Source organism: Diachasma alloeum, unplaced genomic scaffold (genome assembly GCF_001412515.2).
Source record: "Diachasma alloeum isolate Michigan unplaced genomic scaffold, Dall2.0 Dall_scaffold_00603, whole genome shotgun sequence".
Classification (NCBI taxonomy): domain Eukaryota; kingdom Metazoa; phylum Arthropoda; class Insecta; order Hymenoptera; family Braconidae; genus Diachasma; species Diachasma alloeum.
The window spans coordinates 592,965-612,482 of NW_021680735.1; the positions used below are offsets into that span (position 1 = coordinate 592,965).

At 36.6% G+C, this 19,518-nt stretch overlaps 1 protein-coding gene across 1 annotated transcript in view; it reads left to right on the plus strand.

Annotated features, from left to right (window-relative positions):
- LOC107043575 (LON peptidase N-terminal domain and RING finger protein 3) overlaps positions 1 to 19,518 on the plus strand; it is a 47,427-nt gene that overhangs the window by 26,560 nt on the left and 1,349 nt on the right. The window contains exons 2-8 of the mRNA XM_015265123.1: positions 11,744 to 11,862; positions 12,484 to 12,606; positions 13,528 to 13,752; positions 14,767 to 14,866; positions 16,550 to 16,752; positions 17,427 to 17,728; positions 18,580 to 18,787. Coding sequence (XP_015120609.1) covers positions 11,744 to 11,862; positions 12,484 to 12,606; positions 13,528 to 13,752; positions 14,767 to 14,866; positions 16,550 to 16,752; positions 17,427 to 17,728; positions 18,580 to 18,787 — 1,280 coding nt within the window. The remainder of the gene's footprint in view (positions 1 to 11,743; positions 11,863 to 12,483; positions 12,607 to 13,527; positions 13,753 to 14,766; positions 14,867 to 16,549; positions 16,753 to 17,426; positions 17,729 to 18,579; positions 18,788 to 19,518) is intronic.

Genomic DNA, 19,518 nt, shown 5'->3' on the forward strand with positions numbered 1-19,518 from the left:
GGGGGGGGGGGGGGGGGGGGGTAAATGATGTTTGGCTCCTTGGTTCGTAAAATCATACAGTCACTAGATGCATAACTCACATACCTTTTGTCCAAGTGCAACATGAAGTGAGCCGTTATGGCTGCGGCTTCAGCGGTTTGGCCAATATGGCCGTCGCTTGGGCGTGCGCTTGAGCGATTCAGTCTACCCTATTGGTAACAGAAGAGGTGGAATGCCATCTTGTTCATTCTTTTCTAGGAGAAGAGAGTACCATCATCCTCTTTTTTCGAGTATTCGTAATTTGAGGAGCCACAATAAAAATTGAATATTATTTTATCCCGATAACAGCAGATTGAATCTAATCTATTTAATATTTAATTTAATTTATGTAAAATTGTTGTGTTATCACACTGTCGTTGATGACAAGTATTCTGTCATAAAAAAATTTAATTGTTATTATGCATTAGTGATTGAAAAAAAATTCAAGTTTCAGTTGCAGCTAAGTCACATAGTATTAATGAAATATCTAATAAATAGTAGTAGAAAATGTGACTTCAAAATCAATTTCACATTTATTTGAAGCAGTCATGAATCATTATTTAATGAAATTATTTCAATAAATATTAATAATTGCAGAGAAATGATGAATTTCATATTAAACCAATAAATATTAAATGTCAAAAAAATAGAAAAAAAAACAATATTTTTCACTGCATTCACAATCCTCTTGATCGTATTATGTCTGGCCTTGCTTACGTAAAATTTTCCTTCTATTTAAAAATTTTATGTGAATCCATAAACAAGCTGGAAGAAAGAAAAAAATCTGTTCGAATGGGGATAAAAAGAATGAGAATACAACTGTCGAATAATTCAATTACTAAAACTCTGGGAAGTGTAAGGATAGAGGAAAACCCGTTGGACCACTCGAGATGAATTTCTGCTGGATTGAAGATCAAATAGTCCCATGTCACCGTGCACTGGCGAGTCTGCGTGAAATTGAATTCAAGCAATAGTCGAGATTGTATAAACGTACGGGACTCCGGACTTATGAATCATACTGCAATCATGGCTCGATTCGGTTATGTAATTCCCACCAAACTCGACTATTTATAGATCAAGTCGTATAACACGGTCCGATTGTTACAATGGGAATCCATTCGTGGGGGCTAAACAATTCGGACCGTTAGGGGGAAAATAGATGTTAAAATTTATGTCTTTAATTTTCTTCATTTGCTTTTTTTCATTTTTCGAACAACAATTTTTCTTTGAAAATCGTTTTTTCCAATTTTACTTTATGCGTGATATTCACCATCAAAATTGAAAGAAATCTAAGAAAAATTGTGCTGATCAACATTAAAAATTTGTTTTGGAAATTGAATAACAAATGCGCACAAGAAAAATTTACGAAATTCTATGAAAGAGTTTGTCTAATATTTCATTTAGATATAGGGTAATCAAATATTCAAGTTTTCGTGAGATTAATGATATCTTAGTAGTAATTTCCTAAAGGGCAACATTAAATGTGATTCAAGGCGAAAAAATCATGAAATTTATTATTTCATCAAAAATCGAACAAATTCCAAATTTTTGAGCAGCACCAAGACGAGGATTTCCCATCTTACTTGAACTTTCAACCAAAACATGAGCATTCAGTACCAAGTTTCGCGGAATTTCCCATTAATTAATCGAAATAATAATACAAATTCAAAAGAAATTTAGTTGCCATTGATTAATTAATGAATTAATCAATGAATCCATCAAATTTGAAAATTTCAATGACAAAAAATCCTAAAATTCAACATGAGAATCCCATGGGATTGAAGCCCTGAATGATGAAAATCCCTAGCCCAATGATTCCCACTATTCCATTGAAAAATCCCCACAGGGCTAAATACTTCGTAAATATGGTAGACTATAACCGAATTTATCTTTGCGCAGCGATCAGCAGGAATTACGTAACCCAATAGATTTATATAAATGGTTACGTTGACACTAGGCGGCCCAGGTCCGTGTGCCGGCACTAATACATCAAGTAACTCACTGCCTGGCTCTCTGCGTCGTTATTATCTAACGAGAAGTTTTGTACTGTACGAAAATGGGAGACCACGTGAATTTAGTAGAATGTAACATACTCTAACAATTTCCACAAACTGAACAAAACTAAAAAAACCGCGAATCCCATTCAATTTCCATTTTATGTTCTTTTTCCTCAACGAATAAATACCACAAAAAAATAGAAAAACTATCAACAGATTTTTACACGAAAAAATAATTAATGCTTGAGAAAGTCGAATTTTCGAATTTTTTTCGAAAATCGGTTGTTCCACGATAACTAAAAAAAAAGTTCTGAATTGATTGAATGATGGCTTAAAAAAATCGTTTGGATGTCCTTTCAAAAATTTGTAAAAATTTGGTATTTTTTGAAAATCAGAATTCCGGCGATATCTTTCAATATCATGCTTCAAATGAATGCAATCATAGCTTAAAATGTTTGTTTCAGTGCCATTAAGTCGAAGTTAAAACATGATTACGATAGCTATATTGGTTGATTTGATTTTAATCATGACTTAAAATTAGAAATTTAGAATTTTTCCCGAATTTCCCTGAAAGTGAGCTTTCTGATGGTTCCTTCAAATGTGATGTTTCTAACTCAATCAAATTCGCATAAATACCATTTTTCTATTAACATTTTATCGCATGACTGAGGGGAGAGACAGAGCCGTAAAAAATACAATCGGTTGTACAGAAAATGAAAATAGTAATAATAATAATTATTATTATGACGGTAACATTTAATTAAGTTGCAAATCTAACAAAATTAGTTGAAAAGAAATTTTATTCAATTTAATAAAATGAAATAAACAATGAATGAAATGATGTGGAAAATAACTATACTATGCAATACGAGAGCAATTTCCTACTTGTTTCTAATTCGGTTTGAATTTTTCAATATTTTGTTTGATGAACCAAGTGCCTGCAAGTTCCGTCTCGTTGTTTCCAATTACATAATAAAAAAAAAGCGTTATGTAAGGGATCGAGGCAAAATGTCGCGACGCATAAGCTTGTGCCCGATGAATCGTAACTGCGTCTTGTCACTTGGATAAACATTTTGAACTGGTATGTGGACTTGAATTGATCCGTCCACCCCCTCGCAGATAAAAAGACGCGGCCTGGAATCGAGGTGATGTGAGAATGATGACCGTTATCCGCGATAATCATCGATCGTAGATTACATCAGCAGTTAGCGGTGAACGAAAAATATTGGCACTCATCGGTGGCTAATTAATTCAATAACTCGGGGGGATTTGTATCAACCGGGGATCATGTAATGGTGGCTGCCTCCATGTTTCGAAATGACATAATGAGTCGACAAACGGCATTTGAAATTAAGTAGCGAAAGAGCGCCCAGGTGGGAAGTCAATGGACTCGGTGAGGCTTATGCAATTGGATCGAGATGGGCCAAGTGTCCGGTTGTAGTCGCCAGATTGTTTTCAGCGGGGTCGACAACAATGCTATCAGGGGCATATACTGTGCTCAAAGAAATCCCATTGTCCACTTGTTTGTCTGGCTTTGAGGAAAAATTTTCTTGGAATAAGTGCACATTTCACTTCTTTCCAGGATTTTTCAGCCGCATTTGGTGATGCCGTCGAGACTAGACGAGAATTATTTTGGAAAGATCATCACGGTCTAAAGAAACATCGAAAGTTTAGGAATCGTCGTAATCTCGAAAGACATTGGATCGGTGCATCTCGTCATGAACTTGGAAGAATCCATCACGTCTGAGTTCCAGTATTTTCTGTTTTTCAAATGTTTGTCTCGATATCTGGGTGACACGTCTAAACTCCATGGCGTCATTTCAACCCAACGCATTTCTCGCCTCGTCTCATGAACTTAAAAACCTGAAAATCTCGAGATCCAGGCAGGGTAAATCCTCCCGGAATTGTGACAGAATGCACCGATCCAATGTCTTTCGAGATTGTGACGATTACAAAACTTTCGATGTTTTTCCAGACCGTGATGATCTCTTTAAAATAATTCTCGACTAGTCTCGACGGCATCACTAGTCTCATTGCTATCGAGTTCTGAAATTTAGTGATGTTCACTGGAAACTTTCTCACATGCGTCTGAGCATAAATCTGAAATCTACAAGCTTCTAATCAGGGATGGCTACACGGAGAGAACTATTCAATAAACATTACGTATCTTTTCCGTATTTCCGGAGTGCAATGTGGTTGTAGGAAATTTTACGGAACTGTCACGCAATTTTTACCTAAAATCACGGAATTTTTCCAGAGTGTTCCGTAATTTTTACCGGAATGTCCGGTGAAAAATTACGATACCGTCACTTCAATTTTTGAGTCGATTCCGTAATCCGTGAGCGAATTGTGAGTTCCGTAATTTTGACTGAACATTTCTCTCTGTGCAACAATCTTCCGATTCTTCAATATTAAAAGAATTTCCGACTTACATCGATCAAGGTTTAGACTGGGCACCAAACGCGACCCTGCGACTTCGTCACCTCCGCGGGGATTCCCCGCCGTGTTATTTAGGCTTTAGCGTTGCCGAATTCACTCTACACTGGCCGGACGCGTTTAGCGAGTTTCCGACAACGTCGCGTCATGGACAATTTCATTTAACATGTCCGAAATAGTTTGTTTTTTTTAGGAATTTCGGAGAATATGTTGTTCTAAAAACTACTATAATTTTTTAGACACTCCAATTGACAAAGTCAAATTTTTTTTCAATTCTTCCGGTTAGCCAGTCAATTGCAATTGAATAAAAACTCATAGTGTGACTAATCTAGGGTTACATATGCTTATCGAAATTAAAAAATAGTAACATAATTGATAATCTAACTTTCTTATTAGGGATTTTCAATTAATGAATAATTCAAAATTTGACTATTTAAATTGATGATTACATCAGTAATCAAAATTTAAAAGTGAGATTAACTAATTGATTACTTAAAAATTTAACAGGAGTTATAATTTATAGATATGCCTATCCTTGCTTCTAGTTCGGCTTCCGAAGAAAAACTGTCTTCAAGTACAAAATTAGAACAGAATTCTTCGAAAAACGTCTATAAAATTTTCAACAAACAATGCAACTCCCAAATCAATAAAATATTTCACAAAAGTAGGTCTTATCAAAGAGTATTGAGGTCAAGAGGTAACGACGAGTGTCCTCGAGAGGAGGTAGCGGCTCGCCCAGTGTTATTCGTGAAGTGAATATCCGACGATCAAAGTGGAGTGAGGAGGCTGCACACCTCCGGGGGGTACTTGACCGTGAAAAGGAAAAAACCGTGACTCCAAGTTGTCTGATTCAATACATCCCATGTGCTCACCCGTTCACGCTATGCGAGTCAGGTGCAGCGTTACAGATCTGTGCACAACTCAATGCACTCGTCGTAGTTTTACGAAAATATTATTGTTGAGGGAATGAACACGGGTCCGATTAGGTCACGATAACATGGTCGAGTTTTCTGTAATCACTAATTGCTCCTGACACACTTCCTTCTTCCGGTTGCGATAGAGCGCAAATCGCTTTGTTTACTCCACTTAATTTGTACGTTTTTAAATTTTTTTTCCCCCGAATTATGTCGTTGCTCACACGGGGAGAAATATTCAGCAAACATTACGGAACAATTCGCGTAATCCGCAATGGGGAATCGTTTTCCGGCAATTCTTATAGGAATGGAAGAGAAGAAATCTGAAACGTTCAGTGAATTCTCAGGTTCATCATCGAACAAACTACGAAATTGTCACGTAATTTTTCCCGGAGAAGTAAAATCTTACAGAAACTTCCCGACTTATTATGCCTCCAAAATCAAAAATTCTTGAACGCTCAACAATTTTTATGAAGCTGGTGAGTTATTTCTACGCTCCGTTCCGTAAAATTTCTCAATCGTTGGGGAAAAATTATGGAACAACTTCTTGTCCCCACAGCGATGAGTTAATTTTTAGGGAACAAATCGTAGAATTTACGCGGCGATTCGTACAATTTCAGTTCCGACTCACACTTTTTATTGAATTTTACTTCGCTCGCGGATTACGTTTCGAAACGTAATTTTTACGTTTTTTTCTGGTAATTTTTATTGAATTTTTCTCTCTGTGCAGTGTTTCACGTGATTTCAGGGTTGATTTCAGTGATTTTGGAAAGAAACGAAATCGATGACTTCGAGCGGATCGCGATATGATTTCATGACTGCAATTGACTTCGAATGATTTCATAGATTCGAAATCAGTGATTTCAGGGGCAATGAAATAATTGTAATCACGATGAGTAAAATTCGTCACTTTCTCTTACAAAACATTCATTAATTTTAAATTACTTCGGCATGATTTCAAGACTTCAGCGTGTTTTCGGAAATGTTTTCCGAGAGTTGAAATCATGTGATTTCAGTGATTTCGAATTGATTTCATCACAGAGTGGCACCATAATTTTGGGGGTGAGTACACTGAGAAAAAAAATTGCTGTTGCCCAGTATATTTACTGAATATTTACTAACTGCAAGAAAATTTACTTGGCATTAACATCTGTTATGCAAATATTTATATACATTTACTTGTGGCAAGTAAATATGCTTGGCAAAAGCAATTTTTTTTTTCAGTGTAGTCCTTCGAACATTTGAAAAAATGATTCGGGAAATTATGAGTTTTACTCGAAATAACCATAGGAATGATCCGTGCGGCATTGTCATATCTCTGATGAATTTTAATATTGTTTCAATAATTTGAAAAACATCCAATAAAAATAATTTGACACTCATCAGTGATGGAAAAAAGTCAATCAATCTGACAGAAAATATATTCAAGAAATATTCAAATGCAGACTGAAATCGTTACTTGAAAATTGAAAATTTTCGTATTCAGGGGTTGCATTATGATTCGAAAACAATGAGATCCATCTTCCACTTCACGAAATACCTTAACCTATTATCAATTGCCCCAAGTGATCATAAACCGTCGTACATAAATTTTGCTGGCGAAATAAATCAAAAACTCCTGTTACGCCTCACATTGCCTGTCACATTGTCATAGACCATAAGAAACTCAAAATTCAGACAACAGCTAAATGACACAATCTACTGAAATAATAAACTGAGGTGAGGACAGCAACGCTGCCGGGGGAAAAGAGGAAAAATATCGTGCAGCTGCAGCAAAACGACAGATCGCAAAGAGGGGTATAAACGTCAGCAACAAACATCGACTGTGTTACGTAAAGGTCGGTCAACCCGGCCACGTATTCATTTACTGTTCCGTGCTTCTTGATCGCTTCCTTTGACATGGTCGATCGACCCACGGTATTCGACCGTTTGTCGGGGACTTCTGAAGGTCACATTGACATTGTCCAGAAACAATTTGGGATTTGATGATTCAGAGGCATTAGATGAATGAAGATGAATGGTTGATTAGGATTTTTTATGAAGAGAAGAATGTTTTCCCTTCGCGATTTGTCATTTTGCTGTGTAATTAATTTAAGTAAATATAGAAAAATATCCGTCCCGAGTAGAAAAATATCCGTCTTTGGAAGATATTTGAAAGATCTTTGAAACTTTGAAAAATTATTTCAAAGATCTTTTTTTTGGCGCCAAAAGATCATTCGAAAGCCGAAAATTCATCTTTGAAAGATTTTTATCATGGAAAAATATTCTTCAAAAATGATATTGAAAGATCTTTTGAATCAAAAAATTTGTCTTTGAAAGATCTTTGAGAGATGATTTTTTTTTCAATGAGCACAGAAATCGTTTCGGTCTGGGCCCCCAGCACATCAGCAATTTTTGAAGCGGACCAATTTTTGAAGTGGGCTTATTTTGGAAGTGAAACCATTCTTGAAACGGGCTCACTTTTTAAGCGAATTCATTTTTGTAGCAGATTCATTTTTTACGGATAATAATTGGCCTCGGTTGTTGGGTCTTGAATAAATAAATAACAAAATAATAAATACTGCTTCTCACGAGTTCTCGTCTGGAAATGGGCATTGCATACTCCCAAAAATATTGGCTGGGCTGTTGCGATGGGGTTGCCGATAACCCCATAGACAGCGCAAGTTTCAAGGTCGCCTGATTGCTTAAAGTTTACACACATTGCATATCACAAAATCAAAATCAACATTACCATTACAAAAACCCCAAGCAGCAATTGTTCCACAGATATTTTCACAATATCCTGCAGACCCATTGTTCCCCATAAAGGAATTGATACAATTTACATGAAAACAACGACCGGAATAGTACCCAGTAACCGTTGGCGTTTACCTACGAATGAGTTATGTAATCCAATGGTTTGAGATCACAGTAAACTCAGCCATGCCTTTGAGAACCACACGTTTACCCACGGTTTGTCCCTCTACGCCTCTGTAACATCGATTTAACGCTTCGATAGTATCGACCTCGACATTCGCGGGAAACTACCATGCAATGGAGAGAGTTCGACGCACTGTCAATCTGTCTGGTCAATGTACTCGATACATGACGCATTGATATGCAAATAATTTTTATTCAACTCACTGGAAAAAAAATTTTCCGCAAAACATTTGATCAATGTTCAGCATTTTTCCTCGCTCCTTAGACCACACGGTAGATTCAATCATTTTCAATCATCAAATTTGTCAATTAAATTGTGAGAAAGTGTTTTTTTTAATCATGAATATTCAGCGTTATTCAAATGATATTTTGCACAGGATTGATACTTTCAATTTTCAGAATTTTTGTTCGGAAATTTTAAAATTTATTTTTTCATTCAAGCGGAAAATTGATAGTTTATAAATTATTCATAGAAAATGCTCGGAATTTTTCAAAACTTGCAATTTTTTGATTATTTTATCAATCTTTCTCCAAAAGTAAACCTTCTAATTTTTTCAGATTTTTAAAATATTTTATAACCGTTCAATATCGAGATTCACATTTTGACCTGCGAAGTTTAGGTAATAAAATCATTATAAAATATCCACAATTTTATGGTCAAATGGACCTCAAATGAATGCTCCAATGTTCGACTACACTGTTAGAAAATTACTCTTGAAATTTCAAGTAAAAACTCTTGAAATTTTTAACAACAAATAATTCACATGGAGTTTTCATTGATCTTGTCACTGATAAATCAGTCAATTTTCTTGAACATTCAATGAAATTTGATTTCTCAGGTTCATAAGATAATGAAAATTACAGAAAATCGTGAAAATTCAGGCAACTTCTCTTCTGAATTTTTAATCTCTTGAAAAGTGAATTGTAGGTACAGTAGAGTCTCCCTAGCTTCACCACGTTGGGGCTACAAATTCCACGAAATGAGTGGTTGCGGGCATCCACACTCTGTCGCTAGAGGGGCATCGCCCAAGTAGAGTGAGAGTGAGAGGTTATGGGACACACGGAGTATGAAAAACGTGCGGGAGCAGAGACTGTTTACCGCGCATTCACCAAGCGCAGAGGGATTCACGCATATCACTCACTCACGTTTGGGGTGCTCAGAGTAAGGGAACACTCTCCCCACTATCGCTGATCGCTGGGAAGTTAGAGAGTAGAGAAGTTAGGGAGACTCTACTGTAATGCTTAATTTTCGCGATAGGTGTGAAAATCCAAATTGTCATTGAAAATTCAGTCGCGAACGGTTTCTAAGTCGATTTTGGCTATTGACCAGTTTTCAATGAATATCTCGAAATCCAAGGGAGATAGTAAAATTTCACTCATAACCTTTTTAGTAGCACTCAATTCGCTCTACAAAGAAGGTTATTATGGAAATTTCTCTATCTTCCTTAAATTCGGAAATAATTCTGGAAAACTCAACTAAAGACTAAAGTGACTTAAACCATTTGACAACTTCGCTACTGAATTCAATGATCATTCATCATGAAAAACTTAATTTTATTGAATTTCCAAGCTGAATCAGGCATTCTATGAGCAATTTAGTCTGAAATTGAATTCAAGTTTCGAATATTGAAAATTCAAATGCATCTGTTGCCTAAATTTCAAAAAATTTATAATAGTCTACAAAAGTAGAAACGAATTTCGTTGGAGAAAAAACAGCCAAGCTGCTTGAATATCCTTAGTCAACAATTTTTCGCAACAATTTTATCTCAATCGCTCCTACTCAGTCAATTTATTACGAAAGATCGTTAAAATTCGTAACGGTAATTGACGGTAGGGTAAATGGTATACAGGCTTGTGAAATACATCCCTCCCCTTGTCTACTTCATGGACCAGAGTGAAAAAAAAAAGATAAACCCGTTGTTTGTTACGCAAAGTTATACGGGAGATTATGAAAGTTTCCACGCTCAATGGTCGACTAGTATTATACACAAAGCATAGTTTGTCCATTTAAATTCTCGCTGATTGTTTTAGAGGAGTTGATTGCTGGGGGAGAGATTACAAACGATGGGCCGCAATGCTTTATTTTTTCCGGGGATTTTATTGAATAATCGGTGGTAACAACTGTGTTGTGATCTTTCTTTCTTTCTTCACGTTCGGTGATTGAAAAATGGTTTAGGATGAGGCATAAAATAATTTCTAATTTCTGTTTCGATTTAAAATCCATTCGTTTTAGAGGAGTTGATTGTTGGGGGAGATATTGCAAAAGATCGGCGGCAGTGCTTTATTTTTTCCGGTGATTTTATTGAATAATCGGTGTTAACAACCGTTTTATGATCTTTCTTCACCTTCGACGATTGAAGAATGATTTAAGATAACGCACAACATAATTTCTATTCATTAATGACCTTTTTATTATCGATCTTGTGGAACTAAGAGCGAATTTTTTGTTGCCGTTCAGTGGTAGAAATTTTTGGCTAAAATTCCCGGGAGATTCCTTCGAAATTTTTATCACAATTATAATTCCACTGAAATTTTAAGGAATTTCGTCATTGAAAATTCTGAATTCATCGGAAAAATCAGTGGGAATTTTAAACTTTGGCTAATTTTTCCATTATAATTAAGAGAAATCAGGGCAATTTGGTACTGAATATTCCGGTTTCGATTTAAAATTTATTTGTTTTAGAGAAGTTGATTGCTAGGGGAGAGATTGTAAAAAGTCCCCTGCAATGCTTCAGGTTTTCCGTGGATTTTATTGAATAATCGGTGTAAACAACTGTTTTATGATCTTTCTTCAACTTCGGTGATTGGAAAACGGTTGAAGCATAAAATAATTTCCACTCATTAATTGCCTCTTTATTAAAGATATTGTGGAATTATGAGCGCATTTTTTGTTTTAATTCAGTGTTGGAAATTTTTGGCTAAAATTTCCGGGAGGCTTCGTGGAAATTTTCATCACAATTCCAGTTCCAATGAAATTTAAACTGATTTCATCATTGAAAAGTCCGAATTTTATGGAAAAATCACGGGACGTACTAAATTTTTCTTCATTTAGGGGAGGATGGGGCAAAACGGTCCCCCTTCAATCGTCAATATTTTCCGATTCAATCATCCGATTGGGATGAGTAAGAGCTCGTTTTGAAGAATGAAAAATTATCTTCAAAATGAAGTTGAAATTGGGAATTTTCACAATGTCATTCACAAGTTATTGACAATTGAAGGGGGGCCGTTTTGCCCCACCCTCCCCTATTCTATTTAAATTAATAGAATTCAGGAAAATTCGGCGTCATTTGGCACTGAATACTCATGTTTTGCTTAGAAATTCTAGTCTTCCAGCTGCTCAAAAATCTGGAATTTCATTGAATTTTTAGTGAAATTTGTAATTTCAACTTCATTCCAAGTATCAAAATAGGATTTGGGATGAATTATCATTTAATTCGTGATTTTTTTCTTCTGTTGCAGCACCTAATAGTCCATTACACCTGAGCAATCGAGCCCACGCACTGCTGCTATTGAACAGACCCCAGGCATCCCTCACAGACGCTGATCATGCTGTCAGACTGCGACCGGATTGGGGCAAGGTAAATAAAAATTCTATCCACTTCGTTTTATTATGGAGAAACATTAGTCGATGTTACCCGAGAAATTGCGAATATCCGGTTTGTCGTAATATTCAACATCCTGTTGAACTATGCTTCCGTTTATACTTCAGTCATACTTCATTGATCGACTAAATTCAGTGGTAATGTGCTGATGGTAAATTTCACCTTGAATTTACTGAGAAAACCGTTCATTTCTTACGATTAGATGAACAATTTTCATTTTATAATACTTGAATTCCTCTCGTTTCTCTCGTTCTCGTATCGTCTCGTCATGTCTCTTGTCTCGTTTGGCTCGTCTCAAGTCGCGTCTCGCGACATCACTATCCTAATCCTCGTCATTATTACGTAATTAAACATTGGCGATAACAGAGTGGAAAAAACATCCACAAATTTAGGATGAAATGAAAACATTAGTTGACATTTCCTCATCGCCTATTGCGCTATCGATCGACGTGATGCAATTGAGAGATTGTAGTCCACAATGAGTTTTACATTTTACGAGTGGAACTTTTTAATGCAATGTGGGCGGACGGGGGAATGCACTGATTACATGAACTGAGAAGCACAAGCGTAATGACTATTTCTGTTTTATCAATTTAGGGCCATTACAGGAGAGGAGTTGCACTGTCTGCACTGGGAAGGCATGAAGAGGCCTTTCTCGCGTTGTGCACCAGTGTTGCTATTGAGAAGAATACGCAGAATGTACGACATGAATTGACGAGGGTAAGTCAACTTCATCTTACTATTTTCTCATCATTAGTGATATTAACCAGCCTTCAGTGATATTAACTAATTGACTACTGTGGAAATACTTTTTAAAAGATGAAACAGCTGAATATATTTTGTTCGAATTCACTCTATTTACACTTATTTTATTTTATCCGTCCAAAATGACTTCGTCTAACGTCTACGCTTCAATAGTAAACTCTCGCAATCAACTGCCTCTGCGGTCTCACCCTCGTGCCTTAAAAATACTATTCTACCCTCCTAGCGTCCTCCCCCCACCACCACGCACTCTCTGGGCCTCACTCGTCATTTCCATATTTGGAATTTTCCCGAAACGTGGCAGCGTGGGTCGGCTAAAAAGTCGTGCCATAGAACCATCATACCTCGACGTTGCATAGTGATGCCGTCGAGAGTAGTCGAGAATTATTTTGAGATCATCACGGTCTGGAAAAACATCAAAAGTTTTGGAATCGTCGCAATCTCGAAAGACATTAGATCGGTGCATCTCGTCACAATTCCGGGAGGATTTATCTTGCGTGGATCTCGAGATTTTCGGTTTTTCACGTTCACGAGACGAGACGAGACAGATATCGAGACAAACATTTGAAAAACAGAATTACTGAAACTCAGACGTGATGGATTCGTTCAAGTTCATGACGAGATGCACCGATCCAATGTCTTTCGAGATTCCGACGATTCCTAAACTTTCGATGTTTTTTTAGACCGTGATGATCTTTCCAAAATAATTCTCGTCTAGTCTCGACGGCATCACTATCGTTGCATGACATTCCAAGTCATTTACAAGTAAAATTAGAGAATCGAAAAATCGAAAACTATTTTTTTAGTGAACATTAAAAATCATCATTCTTCAAAGACGCCCTTAAATCCAATCCCCTGTAAAATTGAATATCTCCACAGGTATTACACCGCATATTATCAATAAATCACCGTCGACAAAGTCCGCCTACAGCTCGCAGTCCCTACAGCATAATATCAGAGAGCAACGCCCGCGTGAGAAGAAACCGTGACCATCACTATCATCACCGTCGACCTCTGATGAGTCCCAATCAGCGCCACCGTCGTCCAGCTCTAAACTCATCGGACTGCGAGGACAACAGCAGCAGCGAGGAGGAATTCACACAGGTGAATAGCCCCTCCCAACGACCCCCAAAACTTACATAATACACTGAGAGAAATATCGTCATAATATTACAAAACTAATTTCTTACGCCAAATATCCCATCTTTTGAGGATAAATTTCTTGGGATAAGAATTCCGGATAATGTGTCAGACAATGTCAGATTTCGGTGAAGTGTTCATGACTTGAGCATGAACATTTCATGATAAACTGAGAATTTCTTGCCACAAGAAATCGGTTTTTTCGTGTCAGAAGATGAGAAAATGACTAAAAATATTAAAAGTTTCGATTCAGTGAATCATGAATCGGAGACTTTCATATTGAACGAATAGAGAGTTTATGCAGAGGAAAACCTCCAGATATTAAAAATACATAACCGTCGCTTGCGCTCAATCGCTTTGAGTTCGAAGGGAAGCAATATCTTCTTTTCCTTCTGTCAAACTATTCTTGTCTTTTAAGGAATATTATCTCACTTCGAAAAAGGACATCACCTTTTCATTTCATAACTTCCTCCTAAGCCCGAAGAGTACCGATTTCTTGCCTGAAACCTTCCATAAATTGATCAAATATGTATGCGATGTTTTTCGCTCAAGAAATGACTTTTGTGATATTATGTCGATTTTTCTCTTAGTGTAGTGCACTAAGAGAAAAATCCCGAAGTTATGACAATACTCTGAGCAAAAAAAATATACTCAACGGCTAAGTACGAAAACAATCGATTCCACTTTCGTAATATTCATTCCTCTTAAACGCAAATATAAACATCCCTAAGTGGATAATCAACGGTATTAAATTGGATCCGCTTTAATTATTAATTGTTGAAATTCGATTCTGCAATTTGGTGTCATTTACGTGCCGACGTTGGTGCGCGGCTGCGAGGTTATCGATTGCAAACCAGAACGTTCTCTTCCCCATCACCCGCACCGTTTCCTCCACAATCCACGGAAATACACCATTTTCACCCTCTCTATCTGTTATTCATTGTACCTTTTCATAGATGATTTTATTATTCATTGCAGGCCATATGCCGAAGGCTACTCTTCAACGATGCGCCCCAGACCAATGTCAAGTTTCATAACGTCTTGGATCGGGTTTATCAGGAGATTGAAAAATTAAAGAGTGAGTTGTTTTTTTTAAATTTACATATTCTACAGGATCATTAATTCGTTAATTGTCGGTTGACTCAATACTCTGGGAGAAAGAACAATCTGCCTATCAGATCGATTAATAGCTGCTCGATGCCGATTCAACAGAGGCTTGATTTGTTCATTCGGTAGATGGCGATGTTCTGAAACAAGTCGTGTTTGGGCCAACAAAAATAATTGTTTGGTTCGAATTTGAAAGTCTCAAACATGAATAATTGCTCTGCCTTCACCAACAACGAAATATTTGGCTCAAGAGGCGAATCATTCATTCGAGGGGCACGAAGATTTCACAATTAACGGTCACAAAAGTCAAAATACGGGGTCATGAGGGTGAGAATGAGGATCACGAGGGTCATGAGGATCCGAATAAAGGTCACACGGGTCAGAATAATGGTCTTGAGGTTCAGAATCAGGGTCATGTGAGTCAGAATAAGGGTCATGAGGCTGAGAATAAGGATCACGAGGGTCATGAGGATCATAATAAAGGTGACGAAGGTCAGAATAAGGGTCATGAGGGTGAGAATAAGGATCACGAGGGTCATGAGGATCTGAATAAAGGTCACAAGAGTCGCAATAAGGGCGCGAGGTTCAAAATCTGGGTAATGAGGATCAGAATAAGGGTCATGAGGGTGAGAATAAGGACCCCGACGGTCATGAGGATCATAATAAAGGTCACGAGGGTCAAAATAAGGGTCATGAGGGTGAGAATAAGGATCACGAGGGTCATGACAGTGAGAATAATGATCACGAGGGCCATGAGGATCCGAATAAAGGTCACACGAGTCAGAATTATGGTCGTGAGGTTCAGAATCAGGGTCATGTTGGTCAGAATAAGGTCATGAGGTCAAAATAAGGGTCATAAGGATCCGAATAAAGGTCACAAGGGTCGCAATAAGGGCGCGAGGTTCAGAATCAGGGTAGTGAGGGTCAGAATAAGGGTCATGAGGGTGATAATAAGGACCCCGACGGTCATGAGGATCATAATAAAGGTCACGAAGGTCAGAATAAGGGTCATGAGGGTGAGAATAACGATCATATGGGTCAACGGGATCCGAATAAAGGTCACAAGGGTCACAATAAGGGTCGCGAGATTCGGAATCAGGGTAATGAGGGTCAGAATAAGGGTCATGAGGGTGAGAATAAGGATCATGAGGATCAGAAGAAAGGTCAGAATAAGGGTTACGGGGGGTATAATGAGGGTCACGAAGGTCAGATCAAGTATCAGAATAACAAGGGTCAGAATAAAGATAATGGAGGACAAACTACTATCCCTCCTCTCACATAAAACGAGCATTTGCCGGGAGCATAATACGTATGGAAGCATCGAATAACGAAGAAGTAGTGCTAGAAATTACAATTCTTGCTTTCACAGAGAATAAATTTTTTTTAAACGACTAAATCTATTTTTGCAACAAAAATTTTTAATCTCGGCGCACGCTCCGCATATTTGGCAGAAAAAAATACTTTTTTGATGATTTCTCATGAACGATTTTTTGGCACAAGTAAGACTTGTCTGAGAACTCTGCTGCAATGTTGGAGCAATATTGGCTGCCAATGTTTGGACAATGTTGAATTCAACGAATCATTGAACTGAATTTAAAATACATCAAAAATATATGGACTATAGTGTGACGAAAGCAATTTCCCACTTGTTTAGGAATTGACTCGATGCCGGCAGAAATACTACTACCTCCATTATCAAGTGGCACAAGTTTAAGTGATTTAGACTGCATACTGTGCTGTCGATCGCTGTGGAAACCAGTGACAACACCGTGTGGACACACATACTGTTGGATGTGCCTGGACCGTTGCCTTGACTACTCCTCGGCCTGCCCATTGTGTGTCACATCTCTAGCCGATGTAAGACAAATACGAGGGGAAAGCAAATACAACTACGAATAACACAAGCAAATCCTCTAGATCAATGCCATAATTCAATTTTATCAATTTCATATTCTTTGTGTCCTAAAAAAACATGTTACCCTTTTATTAATTAAAATAAAATGAAATAAAATAAAATAAAATTCAAATAATATTTATGGCGTTGAAAATTGATGGATTAGATTTATTCGGGAAAAAATCATGAAATTTCGAATTTCAATGAGAATTCAATGGAATTCCAAATACCAAAATCAATTAATATTTATCACGTCAAAAATTGATCAATAATCAGAAATTCAGACATCAGTTTTTACTGTGAATCGATTAACAATCAATATTTCAAACTTCTCGGAATGCACAGCAACAATTTTATAAATATCATTTTTTTTGTCCTAAAACAACATCTTACCTTTTTATTAATTAAAATAAAATTAAAGTAATATTTATTGCATCGAAAATTAATGAATATTGATTCAACGCATTGCATAATGTCCACAGTATGAAATTCAGACATTAGTTTTTTCCGTGAATTCATTAATAATTAATATTTCAAACAACTGGAAGTGCGAAATAAGATTTTTATAAATTTCATATTTTTTGCCCTGAAAAAACATGTTACATTTTTGTTAATTTGGATTTTTTAAATTTGACAGTATCTTGCCAGTAACCAGAAAACAGTAACTGAATTCGTAGAGAAAGCACTGATGATAATAGCCCCAACGGAATATGCATCGCGTGCAGCTAGCCACCGGCTCGAGCTGGTTCAAGATCTTGGAATTTTAGGAAGTCAACAGATTGCTGTTTTTGTATGTACCACTGCATTCCCCTGTGTGGCATGTCCATTATTCGTTTACGAGCCAAGATACAGATTGATGGTTAGGAGATGCGTCGAGAGTGGTGTCAGACACTTTGGCATTGCTGCTTGTCTCAACAAAGATGCAACAGGTAGTAAAAGGTAAATAATATCGATACATTTGTTTCAAGCAAAGTCGTCCCTTCATTTTTATTTTTTTATTATTTAACGCGCTTAAAGCTACAGGATTTATTTACACTATTAGTAATGTTCTATCAACTTAATCTCAATATTTACACTTCTTACACTGATAGAAAGGATTAACTATTGTTAACGAATGGATTTGATTGGAGACGAGGGTCCATTCGGTCTCACTAAATGTTCATTCGTTAATAGTTAACAAATGCACTTTTGAGGAGCTTTCTTTGACTCGATTTTCACTTTTCAAATGAACCATTCGTTAACTATTAACGAATATTCATTTGGTCATATTCAACTCTACCATTCGGTAATAGTTAACGAATCTCGTTTGGAATAAATGAATCAGTCTATCAGTATACAATCTTTGATTCTAGATATTTAATCTACTACTTATGATAAATGTGTGTAGTATTTCAAGGATTTTTGGATCTGTTGTTTTCAATAAGGGGGTGATTGAGTTCGTAAGAGGAACTTTAAATTGTTTCAGTTCTCTAATGATTGTTGTCCTTCCTTTCCTCAAGGTGGGACAGTCCCACAGAATGTGGTCAATGTATTGACTTTCGTATCCACAAGTACAGTTCGAATCTTCAATTATGTGTATTCGTTTTAGAGAGGCTTTCAAGTGATAATGGTTAGCTCTGACTCGGTTGACCCATGTAATCAAGGCTTTTGGGTATCATTTCTAAATTGAAATAGTGAAAATCGTCATTCGATGAAGAATTTCACGTTCTCTCTTCGACTCGGAATTTTTTAATTCATCAAATAGTAGGGTCTTACATTTTTTAAATAATTTTTTATTTTCAATTTCCTAGATACGCTCAATATGGCACCGTCCTGGAAATTCGAGATCGTGTCTTGATGAAAGACGGATGTAGTATACTGAGTACTGTTGGCGGTAGAAGATTTAGAGTTCTGTCGGGAGGTGAAAGAGACGGTTACGACACAGCCAAGGTAGAACTCTTACGAGACTCGTCTGTATCCCAGGAGCATCTTCCGAGTTTACATGAGCTACATTATAAGGTGAATAAACGAATAAACTCATTGGAACACCTTTATTTGCCGTCATTTTGGAGAGATGTCATGGAAATCACAGAATTTATTTTAGAAAAAAGTCATGTTAAGAAGAAATGTGAAACTACCAGAGAATAACTTCATGGAGGTTATCCTTATACGTATCATTTCACTTTATGAAATAAAGTCTTCAGGAAAATTTAAAATCTTCATGAAAAATCTTCATGAAAATGAAAATAGTTGACTTATGCTAGTAGTTGACTTCACTAATAAAACAATAAATTCCAATCTAGAAATTGTAATCGTGAAAAAAGATGATCATTGATTCCTCTGGATCAGGTATGGCTAAGAGAGCAACAATGGTGTCTCTTGAATAATCAAATAAACCCATTTAACCATCTTTATTTGCCTTCATTTTGAAGTGAAGTCATGGAAATCACAGAATTTATTTTAGAAAAAAGTCATATTAGGAAGAAATGTGATGAAACTACCAGAGAATAACTTCATGGAAGTTATCCTTATACGTATCATTTCACTTTATGAAATAAAGTCTTCAGGAAAATTTAAAATCTTCATGAAAAATCTTCATAAAAATGAAAATAGTTGACTTATGGTAGTAGTTGACTTCACTAATAAAACAATAAATTCCAATCTAGGAATTGTAATCGTTGTGAAAAAAGATGATCATTGATTCCTCTGGATCAGGTATGGCTAAGAGAGCAACAATGGTGTCTCTTGAA